The 20,011-nt window shown below is 41.1% G+C and overlaps 1 protein-coding gene across 1 annotated transcript in view; it reads left to right on the top strand.

The window, feature by feature from the left end:
- The window catches only part of DNAJC2 (DnaJ heat shock protein family (Hsp40) member C2), a 1,234,748-nt gene that overhangs the window by 399,337 nt on the left and 815,400 nt on the right, over window positions 1–20,011 (top strand). Inside the window, exon 10 of the mRNA XM_044088515.1 lies at window positions 18,269–18,334. Within this exon, the coding sequence (XP_043944450.1) occupies window positions 18,269–18,334 (66 nt within the window). The remainder of the gene's footprint in view (window positions 1–18,268; window positions 18,335–20,011) is intronic.

Genomic DNA, 20,011 nt, shown 5'->3' with positions numbered 1-20,011 from the left:
GCATTGATAGTTTTCAAGGATTTACTTTTTCCAGGGCAGGTGTTGATTCAAACAGACAAAGCAACTGTCATGTGGGTACATCAACAAGCAACAGACATGCTTATATCCTCCTCTCAAGCAACAATTTTGTTTTACAGCTAGGACCGCTCTACTTAGCACTCCAGCTTCAGCAGAACAGGGGAGCAGAGACACCAGAACTCCTTAGCAGATGTGTTGAAATTATGGATTTATGGATCCTCAATTGGATCCTGATCCTGACAGTGTTTCAGAAATGTTAGTGTTATGGGAACTCCAGACATATCTCTGTTACCTTCCACCAACTGCCAAAGTGCCAAAGTTTTGCACAAAAATCCCACAGCTTGGAAGATGATCAATTGGAGCAATTCATTCAATGTTCTGCGTGTATGCTCTGCCTCTCCTCCCTCCTCCTCTCCCAAGGGGTTGAAGGACAAACACAGGACAAGCCACAAAGCTCGGTTATTGGCCTCGACTCCTGGTACGTACTGAGGTACCTACTGAGAAGTCTGAAGCCTCCATGGCGTTTCCTCTGCCTCCTGTCCCTGCCTCACCTATCTGTTTACTCAATGTCAAATGTCACTCTTCACCTCACTCAGCCCTCTGCTGTTAACAGCCTTACCTGTTTTTAACCCTGAGGGTCTCACAAGTTTTGAATGTTATTTTGGAGGCCAGAAGGCAGAAATGCCTAGTACAAGGAAAGTTCAGATAAATGGAGGAGATTTTTTTTTTTGGAGTACAGCAAAGGACTCAGCAGTTTTTTGCTTTTGCTTTGGGGGTCAGGGGCAAGTTTTCAAAAAACAAACTATTTCTAAGTGGATTGGTTTGTATTTCTTTCTGTTATTCCCAGTGAGATGAAGAACATTACCACTACCATAAATGTAGATGTTAGAGAAGATCTGATTGCTGCAACCCTCTTTCCCCTACTCCTCCTTGGTGGTGGTGGTGGTGTGGTGTGGGGTGGTTACATATTGTAAATATGGTTAGTGCAGGGGTGGTTGGTTATATTTTTTGGCTTTAGCCTTTGTTGTTAGGGCCTTCTGACATCTGGGGTAAGAAAGTGGAAGGCTGCAGCAAATGTGGATTGAAACATCTACATTTATGGTAGGTACAAAACTGTACTTTCTCCCAGGTCACCCCCGACGACATCTCCTTCGGAGACATTATGGAAATGCTCCGCCAAAGAGGGGGGTGGTCCACCCAAAAACCTTCCTCAGATGAGTCTGTATTCCTGGAGGCGTTCGACACAGGCTCATCTACCTCTTGGGTGTCCGTCCCCCCCCGGCCGACCCCCTGGTTGACCAGATTACCACTAGGGCGTGGAAGGAACCGGACACTGTAGAGCCGATCCCCAGGAGGCCCGACAAGATTCTGAGCCCCCCTGCAGGCAAAGCTTCGTGGAGCAAGGGTTCCCCTGTAGATGCCATGGTGGTGGTGGCGGCCACCAAAAAGGAACTAGCTCAGGACAGTTCTTCAGTCCATCCACTGACAAGGAGTCTCGGGCAATGGACCGTATTGGAAAGCGGATGTTTGCTTCAGCTACCTTCTCTATTAGGGTGCTGAATTACTTGGCCCATATAATCAGACTGCAGTGGGACCTGGTTAAAGAGTACGCTGAGTCTCCCCCCAGAGTTCATGTCGGCCGAGGATAAACGGACTTTCTCTGCTCGTATGACCACTCTCAAATCAGTGTCTAATACATCTATGCGGCTACTTTCCCATGCCATGGAAGGAGCCGCTAGAGCTAGCGGGTACGGTATCACATTAAGGCATCATGCCTGGCTTCGGCTTCAAGATTTCTCGGAACCCTTCAAGGCGTCATTCACGAATGCATCCTTTGACGGGTCTACCCTGTTCAGGAAGACCGTCCGCGAGACGCTGGTCCAGAACGAGAAAGACTGGAAAACGCTGTCAGTCGTCGGAATCCGTTTCTCTACTCCTCAAAGGTCCTTCCTCAGGAACCAGCGAGGGCAGAAGATGTGGTTCCGGAAATCTCAGCAAGCCCGGTACACTCAGGACCCCTTCTCCCCCAGAGGCCGAGGGGGACAAGGTGGACACCGGCCCAGAGGCAGAGGGGGACCGAAGAACTTCGGGTCACGGGAACCTTTTTCCGACCGACCCACACAGAAGCCCTGAAGGGTTGCCCGACTGCTCCTCTCTGGAGGCAGTCGGGGGCCATTTTTCGAGGCACCTGGCTCAATGGGAGTCCATGACGACAGATCGCTGGGTGCTTCAGATAATATCCAGAGGCTATTCAATCCCCTTCATAAACAAACCCCCTCACTCAGGATGCCTCCCAGATGTTCCACCTACTCAAAGGAAATAAAAAAGCTGTTAGGAAAAAGAGCCATCCAGCATGTGCCCCCAGACCAGTCCAGCTTAGGCATTTACTCCAGGTTCTTTCTGGTGCCAAAAAAAGACGGGGGACCTAAGGCCGATCATCGACCTGTCCACAATGAACCTTTTCATTGCCAAGGAGAAATTCCGGATGGTCACACTTCAATCCATCCTGCCCCTCTTGCAGGAGGAGGACTGGATGTGCTCCATAGACATCAAGGATGCGTACTACCATATTCTCATGGACAGATGGTCCAGGAGGTTTCTCCGCTTTCGGCTAGGGGCCAGTCATTACCAGTTCAGGGTCCTACCCTTCGGTCTCACCACAGCCCCCAGGGTGTTCACCAAGGTCATGGCAGTTGTACTAGCCCACCTGAGGCTCCAGGGCATACAGGTCTTCCCGTACCTAGATGACTGGCTCCTCATGCCCCCACCAGACATCTACTCTCTCTAGCCAGGGACTTCTTCCTCCGTTTATCATCCCAGTTGGGGATCACTATAAATGTCAAGAAGTCATTCCTCCAACCTGTACAGGTTATAGACTTTATAGGGGCCAGCATAGTTTCCCTTCAGGCCAAGGCTTTCCTAAAGCCAGACAGACTTCACAGCATGACTCTGCATGTACTAGCTCTTCCTCAGTCTCCTGCTCCCCCAGCAGAGTTGGTCCTGAGAGCTTTGGGGTCCATGGCGGCAGCGATCAATTTGATCCCTTACGCTCGTCTGCACATGAGGGTTCTACAGTGGACTTTGCAAGTCCAGTGGTCCATTCTACACCATCCACTAGACTTGCCGATTCCCCTCAGCAGGGTTTGCAGGAACTCCATGTGGTGGCTCCAATCCTGAGCTCTTCGGGAAGGACGACCTTGTGTTATGCCCCTACCCCAGGCTACATTGACCACAGATGCCTCCCGCCTAGGGAGGGCAACGTGAAGTGCAGCGAGTTTCTCGCTCTAATTCCTCCTTTAGGGGAAGCCCCCAGAGATGCTCTAGTCCATGCTTGGCTGCCAGGTCTTCTTTATGCGTATCCACCACTTCCGCTGATGACAACATTTTTACAGAAAGCTCGTCGGTTGGGGAGCAAGATTATCCTCATAGCCCCATTCTAGCCTCATCAAGTCTGGTTCCCCTGCCTATGGTCTCATCTCATAGCCCCTCTCTGCATCTTGGATCCCATTCCGGATCTGATCTCTCACCCCTCGGGAATGGCCCCTCCGAACCTGGATGAGCTCAAGCTCTCAGCTTGGCTGATCCAGTTGCCTTAATTGCCAGGACTCTTGGTATCTCTTCCCTAGTCAAGTCCATTCTGGTGGCGGCACATAAACCCTCTACCAGGAAGATTTACAATAGTAAATGGAAACGTTTTTCCATTTGGGCTTCACGTCAGAACTTGGATCCCTTTACCGCTCTATTCCACCGGTTCTAGAATTCTTGTCTCATATTTTTCAGCAGGGGGCCAGTTCATCTACTGTAAAGGTTCAGCTGGCTGCTATTTCCATATTGGGGACATCTTTGGTTCTCTCGCTGCAACCAGAATTTGTAAGGCCTTTCTAAAAGGTACCTTTCTTTTGAGACCTCCTATTAGACATTCTTCCCCAACGTGGGACCTGACCTTGGTTCTTCAGGCGTTAGTCACGCCTCCGTTCAAACCGGCAGCTTCCATTAATCTGAAGTTCTTGTCATGGAATACGGCCTTTTTGGTAGCCATTACCTCAGCCAGGAGAGTGTCGGAGCTTCAGGCTCTTTGTATCAGTCCTCCATACTTTGTATTTCACAAGGACAGGGTATCTCTCAGGACTAATCCCTCCTTTCTTCCCAAAGTTGCTTCCGAGACAATCAATCAATCCATTAATTTGCTGGTATTTTTCCCTAATTACCAGAACAAAGGGGGGTATAAACTTCATTCACTGGATGTTCACAGACAGTTAAGTTTTTATTTACACAGGACAGCTGTCTTTCGTAGATCTGACCAACTTTTCGTCTCCTTTGCAAAACCTTTTCTAGGGAAACCGATTTCTAAAGTGACTCTTGCCAGGTGGATTTCGAGTTGTATCCTCTTAGCATATAGAGAATCTGGCTTGCCAGAACCAGTGGGAGTTCATGCTCATTCTACGCATTCTATGGCAACGTCTGCTGCATTCTGGTCTAGAGTTTCCCTGGATGACATTTGTTCAGTGGCTACCTGGGCGTCCTCTCACACCTTCATTTCTCATTATAAACTAGATTAGGTGTCTAGAGGAAGGGCTCCTTTTGGCTCTGCAGTGCTCCGGAATATTCTTCCTTGAGGGCCTCTGAAGATTTCGGGTAGCTGGGGACTCTGTCCCACAGGTTGCTGATCGAATGAAGTTAACTACTTCAGATAAAGAAGTTATGTACTCACCATAACGTTCCATCCGAGTAGATAACTTCATTTGTCAGCAACCGTCCCACCCTCCTTCCCCCTAACCTGGATGGCTATGTAGCTGAGCTCGAGGTTTGGATGCTCGAGTTTTGTTTTGTCTTTGAGTCAGATTTCTCAGGTTGTTAGTTTGTTTTATTTGTGCAGGTGGCAAACGCGATCTGAGGATTGGAAGGAGGTTGCAGGGTAGTATGGGTATGGAGGAGGAGCTTGGAGCTCGGATCTTTATAGGTTCATAGGTAGGTACTAGGCTATCGGCCCTAGGGCCCATATAAGCCTAGCCAAAAATGTACCCTGGCTTTCGCCACCCAAGAAAATTATTTTCCTGTGCCCCTGTCGAGCAGAGCCACAGAAGTGATCCCCGGGGTGAATTTCCCATTTCCCATCCAATCATCAAGATTTTTCTTGGAGTGCTAATGAGGAGCTCTGTTTGACATAGATAGGTAGTCTGTTCCAAAGTATGGGAAGTCTCTGGGACAGGACTCTATCCCTACAGCATGTTCTGTTTATTGTGGTGACAAGGTTAAGGTCCCTAGAGCATGTAGCTCGGAGGGATTGGGATTTCTTTAAGTGGAGCATGTCCAACAGCTCTGGGTTTGACATAGCTTTGTATGTTAGGCAGAGATCACCCCTGAGTAGGCGATATGCGATGGAGTAAAGCTGTAGTTTTTTGAGACTGTCTGCATAGGGCATCTGTTTGAGGCCAGTAATCCTCTTTGTGAGGTATTTCTGTGGTCTTTCCAGTTGTTGTAGATGTCTTGTGAGGTACATACCAAAAGGGGCTTTGTACTCTATAATGGATCTAATGAGTGATGAGTAGAGGGGAACAATGACCTCTTTTTTTTCTGGATGAGAATCCTTTCATGATGAGATGAGCCACGTAGAAGGATTTCCTGACCACTGTGGCGATGTGATTATCAAAGGAGAGACTACTGTCCACCTGTGTCCCAAGGTCTCATCACATTTTTGGCATTAAGTAGACTACCAGCTATGTGGTAGTTCATGGGTACAGAGTTTTTACCAAAGGGGATGACAATACACTTTTTGGCATTGAGCTTCAGGCCATGGCTTTGACACCAGGTATCTGTCTCAGTGAGGCCCTTTTGTAGTTTGTCCACATCGTTAGGAGTTTTGATTATGGCTCCTAGTTTGCAGTCATCTGCAAACTTTGTTAGCCAAAGACCTTCTGTGTTGGCCTGCACTTCAGAGAAGTAGATACCAAACAGGAGAGGGCCCAGGACTGAACCCTGTGGTACTCCACTTGTCACTGGTCTGATGTCGGATTTGGAATCCGCTACTTTCACAGTGTGGGTTCTGTCTGTGAGCCAGTTGGCAACCCATCTTGTGACATAGGGATTTATACCTAGTTTAGTGAGCTTATCTATAATTCCAGAGTGGGGGATGGTGTTGAAAGCCTTGGCGAGATCTAGATAAGCTGTGTGAACCATTTTACCCTCATCTTTGGCTTTGGTGACTGCTTCAAAGAAGTCAGTCAGGTTTAGGAGACATGATCTGCCTTTTACAAATCCAAACTGAGTAGGGTACAGAGTTTGGAGATTACCAATGTCTTTGTTTACGAGTTCCACAATGATATGTTCCATGGCCTTGCAGACCAGGCTCGTCAGGCTAATGGGGCGGTAGTTCCCGGGGTCCGTCGTGGCTCCCCCTTTATGGAGTGGGATAACTGTCACAGTGCGCCATTCAGTGGGTACAAAGCCTGAGGTGAGGCTATGATTGAATATGGTACTTAGGTAGGGTGCCAGTTCATTCTGTAGTTCATGTAGAATGCAGCCTGGGATATTGTCAGGTCCCATGGATGCTGTGTTCTTGGCTTTGGAGAGTGTGTTTTTTACCTGTGCTGCCATGATTATAGGCACTTTGCATTCTTCTGGTATGGAGATGGGCCCTCTAGGGGGTGAGAGGGGGGTAAAGTTAGCACTGAACCTATCTGCTAGGATGTTGGCAATATCAGTTGGTTCTGTATATTTAGTGCCATTATGCTGTAACTCAGAGCAGATCTGAGTGTTCCCATTTAGATTCTTGACATAGGTATAGAATGCTTTGTGGTTGTCTTTAGAGTCAGTGGCAATTTTGTTTTCGTAACTAGCTTTGGAGGATTTTATGAGGGATCTCAGCTTCTTACTGAGGTTGGCCAGGGAGTTCCTCCAGTCATGGGATTTTACTCTTTTTTGCAACAGTTTCTTTCTTCTGTTGTAGAGTTTGTTTATGGCAGAGGACCACCAGATTGGCTTCCTTTTTTTGGAGGAGAACATCTTGGTTCTATTAGGGATAGGATGATCCATGCACTCGTGTAAGTGCTTATAAAGTGCATTTGTGTAGGATTCGGCAGTCGTACCTCTATTGTCCGTCTGCATGGGTGTCATGAAGTTTGCCACTTCTGTCTTAAGAAGTGTGAAGTTGGCTTTTGAGAAGTTTTTTACGATGGTTTCCCTAATTGGGGCTGGGGGTGGGATGTGGATGTCTAGGCTGATTAGCTTGTGGTCGGATCTGACCAACGAGGAATTGACCTCTGGTGTGGAACACCGGTTTCCCATGTTGGTAATGACCAGGTCTAGGATATTGCTGTCCCTGGTGGGGGTGTGAATAAGTTGATCCAAGGTGTTGGAATTTATGAATTCTATAAAACGTTGAACAAAAGAGTTGGTACACGAGTAGTTTTCCCAGTTAATGGTGGGGTAGTTGAAATCACCCATTATTAGGGTGTTGGGTTGTACCCTAATACTTTCCAGTGTATCAAGAAATGAGGAGTGTGAATCCTGGGGCATGGTGGGGGGTCTGTAGCAAGTTACAGTTTGGATTGCGGTCTTGCCCAGAGTTAGTTGCACTTGGATAATCTCGGATGAATTATGCTGTGCAACTAGCCTGGAGGTGTGGATATCCTTAATGAATATGGACACGCCTCCGCCTTTAGTGCTTCTTTCTGGGTTAGGTGGCCAAAAGGTGTGGTATGAATTGAAGCCTGGTAATGCAGGGGTGCTCTCTGGAGCTTTGAACCAGGTCTCTGTCACTGCACAGATGTCAGTGTTCTCCATTTTAAGGAGTGCCTTGAGTGAGTGCATTTTGAGGTTTAGACTTCTAGCATTGAGTAGCATTACCCTCAGATTTTGCTTGCTTGTACCTGTTACGGTGGTGAATTTGTCATTTGAACCTTGCCTAAAAAAGGCACTATAGGGGTGGCAAGAGCCTTAGCCAGTATCCGGAATCCTAAGGGCGACAGGTGCAGGCCATCTCTGGCAAAGCATCGTGGACTGTCGATCATGTCGTCCCAGGCAGACAAATACTGGATCCCCTTAGAATGACACCAGAAGCTTAGCCAATTTTTGAAGTCAATCATTTTGTCCTTGTACTGTGGTATCATTCTGGATGATGGCAGGATGCTACTCAGGGTTAGGGTCATACCTGCCTGGGATACAAGATCGGAGAGCTCCTCCATGTCTCTTTTCAAGTAGTCCAGGGAGATGCGTCTCAGGTCATTCACGCCCACATGGACAATGACAGTGTCATATTTGTACTTATTGTGGAGTGACCTGAGTGCATGCATTATGTGGCGGATCCTGGCACCTGACAAGCAGCTTGACAGTAACTTTCTCCTTGTTTAGTCTAATGAGTGGAACATCAGTGTGCCTGACTATAGAGTCACCTATGACTAGAGTGTTGAGTACTTTGTTATGCCTTATGGGCTGTGGTTGAGTGGACTGAGTTTGTGGGCTATGTGTCATTTGGGTTGTGTTGGGGGGTGGAGTTTGCTTGCGTTTATGCTTTGGATGTCCCTGATGCTTGGACAGGTTTTTATTGAGAGCCTCCGCGAATGTAGGTGTGTGTTTTGTGTTTCTATGTGTGTGTTTTGGTGGTGTAGGTTTTGAGGGACTATGTGATGAGTGTGGTGTGGTGCAAGTGTTTACCTTCTCCTCTTGACTGTCTAGTCCAGTCTTTGGTGAAGAGAGCTTTGCTTCCAGTTTGGCTATATAAGTGCATCTCTCACAGGTTGTAGTGTTGGGTGGTAGGAGGAGAGGGTTGTCTGTGTACGTGAGGCAATTGCTGCATTGCCCCATGATGCCCAGATTCATCAGGTAGACAGGAGAAATCACTGAGAGCTGACCCTTAGTCATGCCTGGATAAGTGCTTATTTATTAAGTACTAAAAACTGCTTTCCACTAGACAAGTGAGGAAAGTTGAGTGCTGTAGTAATTTGCAGCTTATGTAGTGCTTACAGTGAGTTCTGAACAAGTGCTGAGTTCAAAGAAACAGATTTGAGTGCTGAAACTAGAAAACTGGCTAGTTATAAGAAAAAAAAACTAAGCTAGAAGGCTTCCCTCCAACACAGAAGGGCTTGGGGGCTCAGAAGCCAACAAAACAGTCTATACCACTTAACAGGAAAGGCAGGAAACAAACTTAAATTTTTTTTTTCTTTTCCCAGATGCTCTCTTTGTACACAGTAGGAGTGCCTGAAATCAGAATATGATCTCACTGCACTCAGTTGAGTGAGCAAATTAGATGGGCCCAGAAGGAGTATTCAAACACAAATTTACAAGAGGGGCAGGCAGTTTCAAGGCCACTAAGATTAACACCAAAACAAAAACAGGGAGGGTGGGTGGGACCAACTGAAGAGCAGAGTCAAAACTTCCAGTTCAGTTAATATTCCTGCAACACAGTTAAATCAGTTTAAATACTGTATTATTTGAAAAAGTGCAGATAAAGATACTTAAATTCTCTTATACGTCCAGTTGAATACAGCTAGATCTTAGCCGGCCAAAGCTGAGGTTTTTAAGCAGAAAATATTTCAAACTGTACCACTTAAATAGGCAAGGACAGGAAATCAAAGAATGTGACTACCCCCACACCTGCAATTACTAACAAATAATAAAATTCAAGCAAGCACTGACTGAAGAGCAGAGTCAAAACTTCCAGTTCAGTTAATATTCCTGCAACACAGTTAAATCAATTTAAATACTGTATTATTTGAAAAAAAAGTGCAGATAAAGGTACTTAAATTCTCTTATACGTCCATAGCTTGGTATGCTGCCGGCTCGGATCCGAGTCGGATCCGAAACCCACAGGTTGCTGACAAATGAAGTTACCTACTCAGATGGAACGTTATGGTGAGTACATAACTTATTTTTTTACAGTGGTGTGCTGCAGTAGATGCACATATTGTTTTGGAAGACATCAGATTATTAATAGATGAAAGAACACAAACTGAAAAAGTTTTGAATAGTGTGGTCATTTGGAACATGGGGAAAGAAATGTGCTTGGACAGATGTCTGTTATGTCAAGAAAGCATTAAAATAGTAAATGTAACCATACTGGAAGTAGGACAAATTGTGGTAATAGACTTGAGATAGAAAAAAATATAAGTATAGAATTATAGCTTTATATGCATATGTAACAAAAAAAGATCGAGAAATGATCTTTAAGAATATTCTTGAATATGTGGGTCTATATTAGATACTCGAAGAGGTGTTTCATCGAGCGCCTCTTCGACCCGTAAACCACGAAAACACAAAACGGTGAACATGCATATAAGCGATTTCTTTCCCTGGGAAAGAAATCACTTACCTTAACCAAAAAAAAAAAAAAAAAACACATCACTACAAACAATACAAAGTGGTGGGCTTCACCCCCCAACGTGGGGGGCTGTGCCCCGACACCCACCCTAACTTAATGTACCAAATCCAAGATCACACTACAGTGGGGAAAACAGTGAAGTAATAGAGGTGGCCAAGTGATTTCTTTCCCAGGGAAAGAAATTGCTTATATGACTGCGTTTTCATCATTTAATGGTCGATTAAGAGGCGTTTGATGAAACGCCTCTTTGAGTATATAAGAACCCGAATATGTTTATGTAAATATGGACATTATAGTGATGGGTGATTTTTTAATTGTAATTTAAGAGAAAATAAGAGCAATTATGATGTTAAAATGGTTAAAGAAATATTGAGAAGTGGAAGATTATGTGTCTGGGAGAATAACCACTGGACCTACAAAAGGAATGAAATTAGGACAGAAATTGATTTTTTTTTTTTTTAATGTCCGATAGTTTAAAAGTTAGAGGAATTAAGTATGTTGGATTTTGGGATCATGTGGCTATATGGGTTAAAGTGCAGGAAAATTAATATATAAGAATAGGAAAATTAATGAGAATTAATGAAAAGGAATTAGATCTAGAAGAAAAAAACTTGTGGAATTATGAAAAAATATGAATATATGAGTGTTTTATGAGAATTTGACTGTTTGGTGGCTTAATTTTAAAAAGTATAAAAGTGTTTTTTAGAATGTATAAGAAAGAAGGAGAGGTGTAATATATTAATTCAAACATTCAGAGACTTGTTAGAGAAGAAAAATATCTTTTATGAAAAAATATATAAAATGAATCAAATTAAAATGAACTTCTTACATAAAGAGAAATATTGTTTACAAGGAAAGAAAGAAGAGGTAGCACCATATTTGAGTAAAATAATAGAAGGAAAAATAAGAGAAAGAATAAGAATGTAAGCAAATAAGACAGCAAGAAGGAATATACAAAATAATTGAAGAATGTGCATTGGGATTATTTGTTAAAAGAGAGGAAAATTTAGAACACATTTGTAAAGGTGAAAAATTAAATAAAGTTAATGTTTAAAACAAAATGACTATAAAAGAATGAATGAAATTCTAAAAGATTAACATGAATTCTGCAACAGGACTGGATGGAATTAAATGTGGTATGTATAAAGAAATGGAGTAGCAGGAAATAATTTTTATAGAAGTTATGAATGAGTGGTTAGAAACTGGGATTAGAGATATGTACAGCAGTTATAAAATGTATATTTAAAAAGGAAATAAAGATGAGATAAAAAAATTGGAGACATATAACATAAAATAATATGGATTATACAATTTTCATGAGCTTAACAAAAAGCTTGCAAAAAACAAAAATGGATAGAATATATGACCAAAATGTATTCGGCAGAAAAGGAAGTAGAGTTATTACAGATAATAAGAGAAATAGTTGATATCATAAATAAAAATGTAGATGTGAAGGTTATGATAGCGGATATAAGTAAAGCCTATGATAATATTTGCTATAAGTCATTACAGGGAATTTTGTAGGGATATAATATAAGCAAAAAAAATACTACTACTAATAAAATCACTTTATGAAAGGAACTCTGTGAAATTAAATGTAAATGGCTGGATTGGGGAAGAAATAAAAATATAATGTGGAATAAAGCAGGGATGCCCAGCTAGTAGTGGAATTTTCTCAGTTATGAATGTAATAGTGAAGGAAATTAATAAAATGTCAAGTAGTGGTGGATACAAAATGATGAAGTGCAATTGCCAATAATGTATAATTATGTAGATTACCAATAATGTATAATTATGTAGATGATATTGCACTAATTGTTTAATTATGGATGGAATAAGTAAATGATATTGTACTAATTGTTAAACTATGGATGGAAGAAGTAAATGAAACTAAGTATAAATTAAAAAAATGGTTTAAGTATAAAGAGAAAAGTAAAGGATTTGGTTTTAAAGGTATGATAGGAGGTATTGAGGTCAATGAAAAATTTATGGATATATTAGAAATAATATTTGAAAGGAATGAATACAGGCAACAATAATGGGATAATGTACTCAGAGAAGTAAAGGATATGAACATTTTGGAAAATGTATAGATTTTCGTAGAGAAGAAAAGCACACTTGTTGAACACAATGGTAATAGGAAAAATTGCTTATGTTGCTAACATCTGCATGATTCCTATGGGTCTATATTAGAACATAGACAGCTAATAAAAGCGAACACCCTTACTTCGACACAGCTTAACCGAAAGCACTAAATCTCAAATGTCCAGAACAACATTTTTTTCCCAGGGAAAAAAAAATGCTGGACCGAAAAACAAAAAAAAGACAGACTAAACTGGGGGCTTCATCCCCCACACCCTCTGATGTGGATGCTGTGCCCCCCACACACACCCTACTCAAATATGCCAACTCTGCGATCGCACTACAGTGGAGGAAACGGCAAATTCCCGACAATGGCACAATGATTTTTTTTTTCCTTGGGGAAAAAATTGCTGCTCTGGCCATTCCAGATTTAGTGCTTTCGGTTAAGCTGTGTCAAGGTAAGGGTGTTTGCTGTTTTTAGCTGTTGATGTTCTAATATAGACCAGATTCCTGTTAAGTATGAAAAGGAACTAATGATTTATATTTTCTTTTATACGGGGCTGTAAACAGAATCCAGTCGAGAGGGATTCTATATATGAAAGAAAAGCAAGGAGGCTTGGGTTTAATAAACTCAGTAGTATTTATATAAGGTATTAAAAGGAATTATGAAGGAAAATAAAACTTGATAGAAATGATACTATATTATAAATACAAAGAATTATGAGAAGGAATGGAAGTTTAAAAAAAACAAGTAAAAATGAAGACATGAGAGTACCAAAACAAAATTGTGTTCTGGAAAATAAAAAAGAATATATGTGGAAAATAGAAAGGAATGGTACTTAAATATTATGAAAGCATTTTAATGTATTGATCCTTATAAAGATTTAGAAATAAAAAGAAAAAAGCCATAATGATGAGATATAATGACAATAAAAAGATTAAAGAATGTAATGAGTTTTTATAGAGATTGTCTATTAGAAAATTGCCACTTAAGGCAAATATGCCATGCAAGAAAAGGCAAGATAGAACATGTAATAAATGTGGAGTGTTTGACACTACTGGGCATGTGTTTTTGAAATGTGAAAGAGGTAATATGTGGAAAGAAATATGTAAATATAATATGGTGAAAAGTTTGTTAAAATTTGAGCAAATAAATGTGGACCTAATAGAATTTGGTTATTATGGTGCACAAAAACAGGAAGAAGTGAAGAAAATGGACAGAGTAATAGTTTATATATCAGTAAAAAAAACTCTACTCTTCTATAGGTGTTGTGGGATCTTTTACATCTGTAATTGGTCTACCTAGTATGGGAATAGAACCTACAACCTTCAACACCAAAAGCGAATGTGCTGGCTGTTATGCCACTGACACTGCATCAAATAATAATAATATGTAAATTCTCTCCAGACTCCTGCTACTGAGTTCACATCTTCCATACCAAACATTTTCATAAATGTCTTCAAATATCTACCACCTTTTGTTGTATTTTCCATTCTGCTGCCCAGTATATCCTCACTGTTGCAAATCAAATTCCAGTCCTCACGTGGAAGTAATATGCCCTGCTGAAAGCTAATTATTTTTCACAGAATTTTCTTAAGCTCCATTGTAGCAGTTTTAGGTGGAATATAAATCCATGCCAGAGTAATTCTCCTCCCTTGCCAGCGGCCCCTTAGCACCATAGATCTTACCATAATTATATTTTTTCCTCTTCTATCAGTATTGGAGCTCCTCTTGTAATTAATAGAAGTACTCCTCTTTTCCTTTGTCCCAGATATTCTGCTGAATAACCATCCTGAAATCCTTTCCTTTATCAAATTGATATGCTCAGATCTTTCCATATGCATCTCCTGTAGCACAGCTGTTTGCACTCTGCATTTTAAATATAGTTCACTACTTTCTTTTTTGTATATATCTTTGAGACCATTCACATTTAAAGATAATATGGAAAGTTTACCAAAACTGTCAGCGTTATCCCTTACAACCAACAAAAAAGTAAATAAATAAATAGTACATAGCAAGAGGGAAAACACCAGGCACAGGATTCCCAAACACTCCAAAAGGCACATCATTCCAGTCAGTGTATTTAAAACAAACAGTCTTTTATTCACATCAAGAACTCAGTAAGATTTAGCACTTTTGTCTACTACACCATAGCCTTCATCACAATTAATTAATAAACATCCTTCACTGATATTTGTCATTTTCAGGTAATTGAATTCATTAATTAACAACAACTACTTCACTGGCTTAAAGCAACAGTAACAAACTAGTCCCTGTTCTAAGAGACTACTGATATAAAACACTGAAATAAATAAACTGTTTAAATGGCTGCTGTTATTCATAAAATATATTAAAAACCTGAAGCTAAAAAATATATTTGTGTGTTAAATATGCTTATAAAATGTTCAAATGACAAGCTGAAACTTTATCGATATATAACACATATATAAAGGTGTGACATATTTATGACAGTAATATATTCATACACATAGCAGGAATTAAGACAACAATAGACACAATAATATGTATATTATTCATTTTCATCGATTCTGATTAAGTCTGTGGTGCAGTAGACAAAAGCACTAAATCTTATGGAGTTCTTGATGTGAATAAAAGACTAAACTAATGTCTTTCGGCTTTTCCCCGTTTGGGGTCACCACAGCGGAACTCCGGTTCGCTAATGATTGACAGCGGATTTTTACAGTGCCGAGTTGCCAACCCGACACCCAACCTTCAAATGAGGCACACCCATTCACACACGCACCTACCTGCATGTCTTTAAACATCACTCGACCGTAGGGAGGACATGCAGACTCTACACAGAAGGCGCTCTAGCCGAGAATAGAACGGGAGAACCTCTTGTGGTGAGGCAACAGCCCTAACCGCTGCACCACCACGGACTTGCTTGATGTGAATAAGACTATTCATTTTAAATACACTGAGTGGAATGCTGTGGCTTTTGGAGTGCTTGGGAATCCTGTGCCTGGTGTTTCCCTTTTGCTATCTATTATTTATTCATTGTTTTTTTTTTTTGATAATATGGAAAATGTTGTCATCATGATAAGAAATTATTATTCCAACCTGTTATGTATAACAGTTTTTTTAGTCTAGTTTCAGCTTTTCTGTTAACATGCAAACCTTCAGGTTTGGCAGGTTGATCTTTTATGCAGTTGTTAGAAACTATTTCACATCTTACAAGACTTTTTGTCTTAGTGAAATCCCTCAAACACACACACACACACACACACACACACACACACACACACACACACACACACACACACACACACACACAGACACATGCACACAGAACTATATACATATTCAAATAATGAAGCTTAGCCCTCCTAATAGGAACAATTTTCCCAGATTGAGAGCCACATTCGTAGGTTAATACTAGGCTATCGGCCTTAGGGCCTATATAAGCTTAGCCATAACAATTCCCTGGCTATTTCTTCCCACAGTATTTACTTCCCTCAGAGGCTTGAGTTAACCTATAATGAAGGTTATCCATGTTAAGATGCATGGTACAGCCTGTGCTGTTTTTTTACACTAAGTGCTGTCTGTCTTTGTTTTATCTTTATTCCTCTCCCAGATGGAGAAAACCACTTGAATGCTTTTGGAAAACATTGTCTTCTATCCATTGAAAAAAGGAAGTGTTCTGTTTTTATTGCCCTCTTATCATATTGTCTCCAGAAAAAACATGTGAAACAGATGCACAGTTGCCTTCTGCTACAGACTATTCATATTGCACTGTGATCATATATTTGCTAGAGGAAAACATTTCATTATATTCAGTGTTCTTGTATTTACTTGCTTCCCCTTATCAGATCAACCAAGGGCCTTAATCCAGTCATTTCCCTATGCAAAGGCAAGAAAAGAACACATCAGTTATGCTTCTCTTTTCACATTGCAGTGCCTACATTTCTTAAAACTAAACAAGGAAGAAGGAAAAATTGTATTCCTGTTGCACACAAAAATAACTGAAAAAGCTTTGTTATAGCATGCAGTGCATCATTAATTTATAAAAATACTGTTAAGAACAAAATGTGTTTTAGTTGCATTGTTTCTTCCCTTCTCCTTAATGTACTTCCAAACATTAATGATATGAAGTAGGGCATATGCTTTGGAGTCCACTACAAGTTTAACAAGTCAAAAAACTCCAGTATTTCCAGGTTTTCTTATTTTGTCATATTTTACAAATGTAATGGATGCTTTGTAATCCCACATGTATTCATTAATTTCTGAGTTGCTGTTTTTTCTTCCTGTTGATATTCATGTCCCATATCCTGTTTCTGGTTCATTTCCAACATGCTCCTGGTTCTAATAGAAACTCTTGTCCTTTTTTCTGTTTCACAAGCATTTTCCTTTGGAACATTGGAAAAGGTTTCACTGGCAAAGTCTGGGTTTTAATACAGTCTGCTCCTTCCAGTTTCTCTGGTACAGCAGAAAGTCTGAAATTTTCCCAACGTGCTCTGCCCTCTAATTTTACCATTTTTTGAGGTTATCAGCTCAACTGAATATCCGTTTAAAGCTGCTTCCATTTTTCCAGCCTTTTTATTTGAGTTGATATAGTCCTTTAGTGCTTTGCTTATTTTAATCGTCTCTGAGCACATTTGACTTGTTGCTTTCTCTAGTTTACTGGAAGACGCGTCTTTCACGAAAGCTGGAACTTAAACTGCTTTTTGCTAAACAGCTGCAGAATTCTTCCCAGCCAGTGTTTTCTCCTCACCTTTTGTGATTGATTTTCTTTCTGTTTCTTTGAATTTCTTCTTTGCTAGCATCCAGGCAGCACACTTACTAGCCAGTAACTAAAATTTACCCTAAAAGACAAATTCACTGGCTCTCTCTTCTGAGTTTGTTTTCACACTGGAACACCTGAAATTAAGCTATTACTTGATGTTCGGCCATCTTGGAAGTTGTCTTCCCTCATTCTCCTTATTCCAAAAATCATTCAAAAAGCCAAATGGAAAAAGCCCCTGATTATTCTTGTAGCCCCATTTTGACCTTAAAAAGTTTGGTTCCCCTTCTTGGGCATCATTTTCTGGAAATGCCTGTATGGCTGAGACCATTCATATCCATTCTTGACACTACTTGTTTATCTGAATGTGTATTTGTACAGTGTTACCTCATTTTGTTTATCTGAATGTGTATTTGTACAGTGTTACCTCATTTTGTATATATTCACATGTAAAAATATTTCCTAAAGTTTTTATCCGTAATTTTTCCAAGATGATTACACTTGGACTGCATTTCCTATTTTTGAAACCAGACATTAAACAATAAAAATGTAATATGAGGTATAAGCACATGAAAAAGAGCAAATCAGAGGAGAGAAGAAAATGGTAAGGTGTTCCTGGAAAAGAAAGTTAATTTGTTGGGTTGAAGCCATGGAGATGTGGAATCGTGAAGCACACGTTAAAACAGTAAGTAGTGGGGTGAGAAATAATGAGCACCTAGGTTAGATGGAATCGGGGAGGCAAGTAGGAAACCGAGGGTAGGGTAGAAAAAACAGAGGGTAGGGCTTGGGGAGACATTTTCTAAAGATGATGAAAGAGCAGTTTGTTCATATGTTGGCGAGTTGGGGTAAGTGAGATTTCTCTTAATGCATCTATTTTAAAATAGAATAGATAGGTTGATTCTTAACAGCATTCATTCTCTGTTTTATTAAAGAGATTTTAATTCCAACCTTCTCTGTGAACCAGACACAGCCGTAATCGAGAAGTGTAGATCCTAGAACTAACTATAACAGGATAGTCAATAGCCAACACACACAAATTGCAGTATGCAAAGAAATACAGCCGTATATTTCATTTACCAATCTGAGGTGTTGCTTTTCTGTTTAATTACAGGTATGAATTTGATTCATGGAGGGAATTTTCATACTTGGATGAGGAGGAAAAAGAAAAGGCAGAATGGTATGTATCTAAAAAAAAAACAGCTTTCAAATTTAAGGCTTGCGTTTTGAAAGTTTAAGAGGACAAAAGCTGTAGTAATGTAACTTTGCACACACCATCAGAGACTTGCATTTCTTTTTCACACGTGGCGTTAACTTTTGGCTCATTTGCCTGTGCCTCACTTTCTGTCAACGTGTAATGTGTTTGATAAGGGTATTATTGCGCTCTGCATTATGCCAGAACTGTGTATGCGAGAAGGTCTGGGCCATCTTCTGTCGCAGGCATTTCTGCTGTTAATTTTAACTTGTACGTAGCAGTAATGCAGCCTCCCACCCCAAAGAGAATATATTCCCACAAGACTTTTAGCAGAGTTTTGTGTGTTAGGCCTATGGTATATCATGATATGTTTGCATCTATGTTTCTGACACCACATCAGGAGGATCATCCCTAGATGTTGCCTAATGTGATGTTTGTATTTCCTACTGTGTATGTTGAAAATCTTCACCAAAGGCTTTACTGCTATTGTCTTGGCTTATGTTCACAGACTACAAGGTAGACCTAATGTTGGGGGGGTTCTGCAGTGGTTGACTGACATATCTCATTTTAAAGGTTTGTCTTCAGCTCCTTAGTTGGAGAGCACGCACCTCCTGCCAACATATGCTGAGATGACTCATGCAAGTATGAGACAGTTCCAGGGCTATGCACTTAACCAGTTCTTTTCAGCCATTCTCACTGTTTGGATTTCTGTCCTCATGTTTGAGGTGGAAAAGTTCCCTTGTTTGATGCCTAAGAAATATGGAGCATCACAATGTGCAGCTGCCTGATCGTTTGAGGAAACCCATATGGCATTGCCTCTGCTGTCTGTCTTTGAGGAGCAAAACTTGAATCACTGCTGTAACTGCCAGAATTGTAAACCTTTGAACTGGTTGTGTGGTCGCCAGATTATGAGCAAAGACCGACATTGTTATTGCCTATGGTGTCTTGGAGAAGAGCAGGATGTAATTGTCACTGTTTTAGCATGGCTGTCCAAAGCTGCAGAAGGTAAGAGCTCCAGGCCTGCTTTATGTTATGTAAGAACACTGATGTAGAGAGTCCAGAGAAGAGGGATAATCAGGAGGGAACCCTCCTGTGGTGACAGGTCAGTGCCCGAGGACAATGAAAAAGCGACAGACAGCCACACCTGCTGGATACAGATTTGTCCTCAGGATGACATCATAGGTGTTTTGCCATTAGCTGATTTTCAGCTGTTATGGATTTGAATTTGCACCCATCTTCTATCTCTAGAACAGTGCAGAGTTCACGGGAAGTGCTGCCCTGGCAACTAATTTAAGTGGAGCCTCCCAAATGTAAGCACTACTCATGCTTCAGTCACGCAGTTATCACATACCAATGATTGAATTGCACCCGTGAAACAGTCTCTTGTCTCCCTGGCATGTGCTTGGTCACACACAAATCCTCAGGCTCATGAAATCCTTCTTGATCTGACCTGTGGCCCCTTGCCTTCCCCCAAGAATACTTGAATTGGTATTTAGAGGAGGAAGAGCAGCAGCCTAAGGTTGTCTATCCTGTGACGCTATTGCTAAATGATGTTGTCTTGACATCCTGGAGGCTTGTGGATACCACTCCATCTGTTCTAAGAGAAGAAGGATGTCTGTACAAGTCACTGGCTGAGTACGGGGGGGGGGTGTCTTGTTTATG

This window comes from Protopterus annectens, chromosome 11.part0 (genome assembly GCF_019279795.1).
Source record: "Protopterus annectens isolate FY-2018-M chromosome 11.part0, PAN1.0, whole genome shotgun sequence".
Taxonomy (NCBI): domain Eukaryota; kingdom Metazoa; phylum Chordata; order Ceratodontiformes; family Protopteridae; genus Protopterus; species Protopterus annectens.
This window is presented reverse-complemented; position numbering and strand designations above follow the sequence as displayed.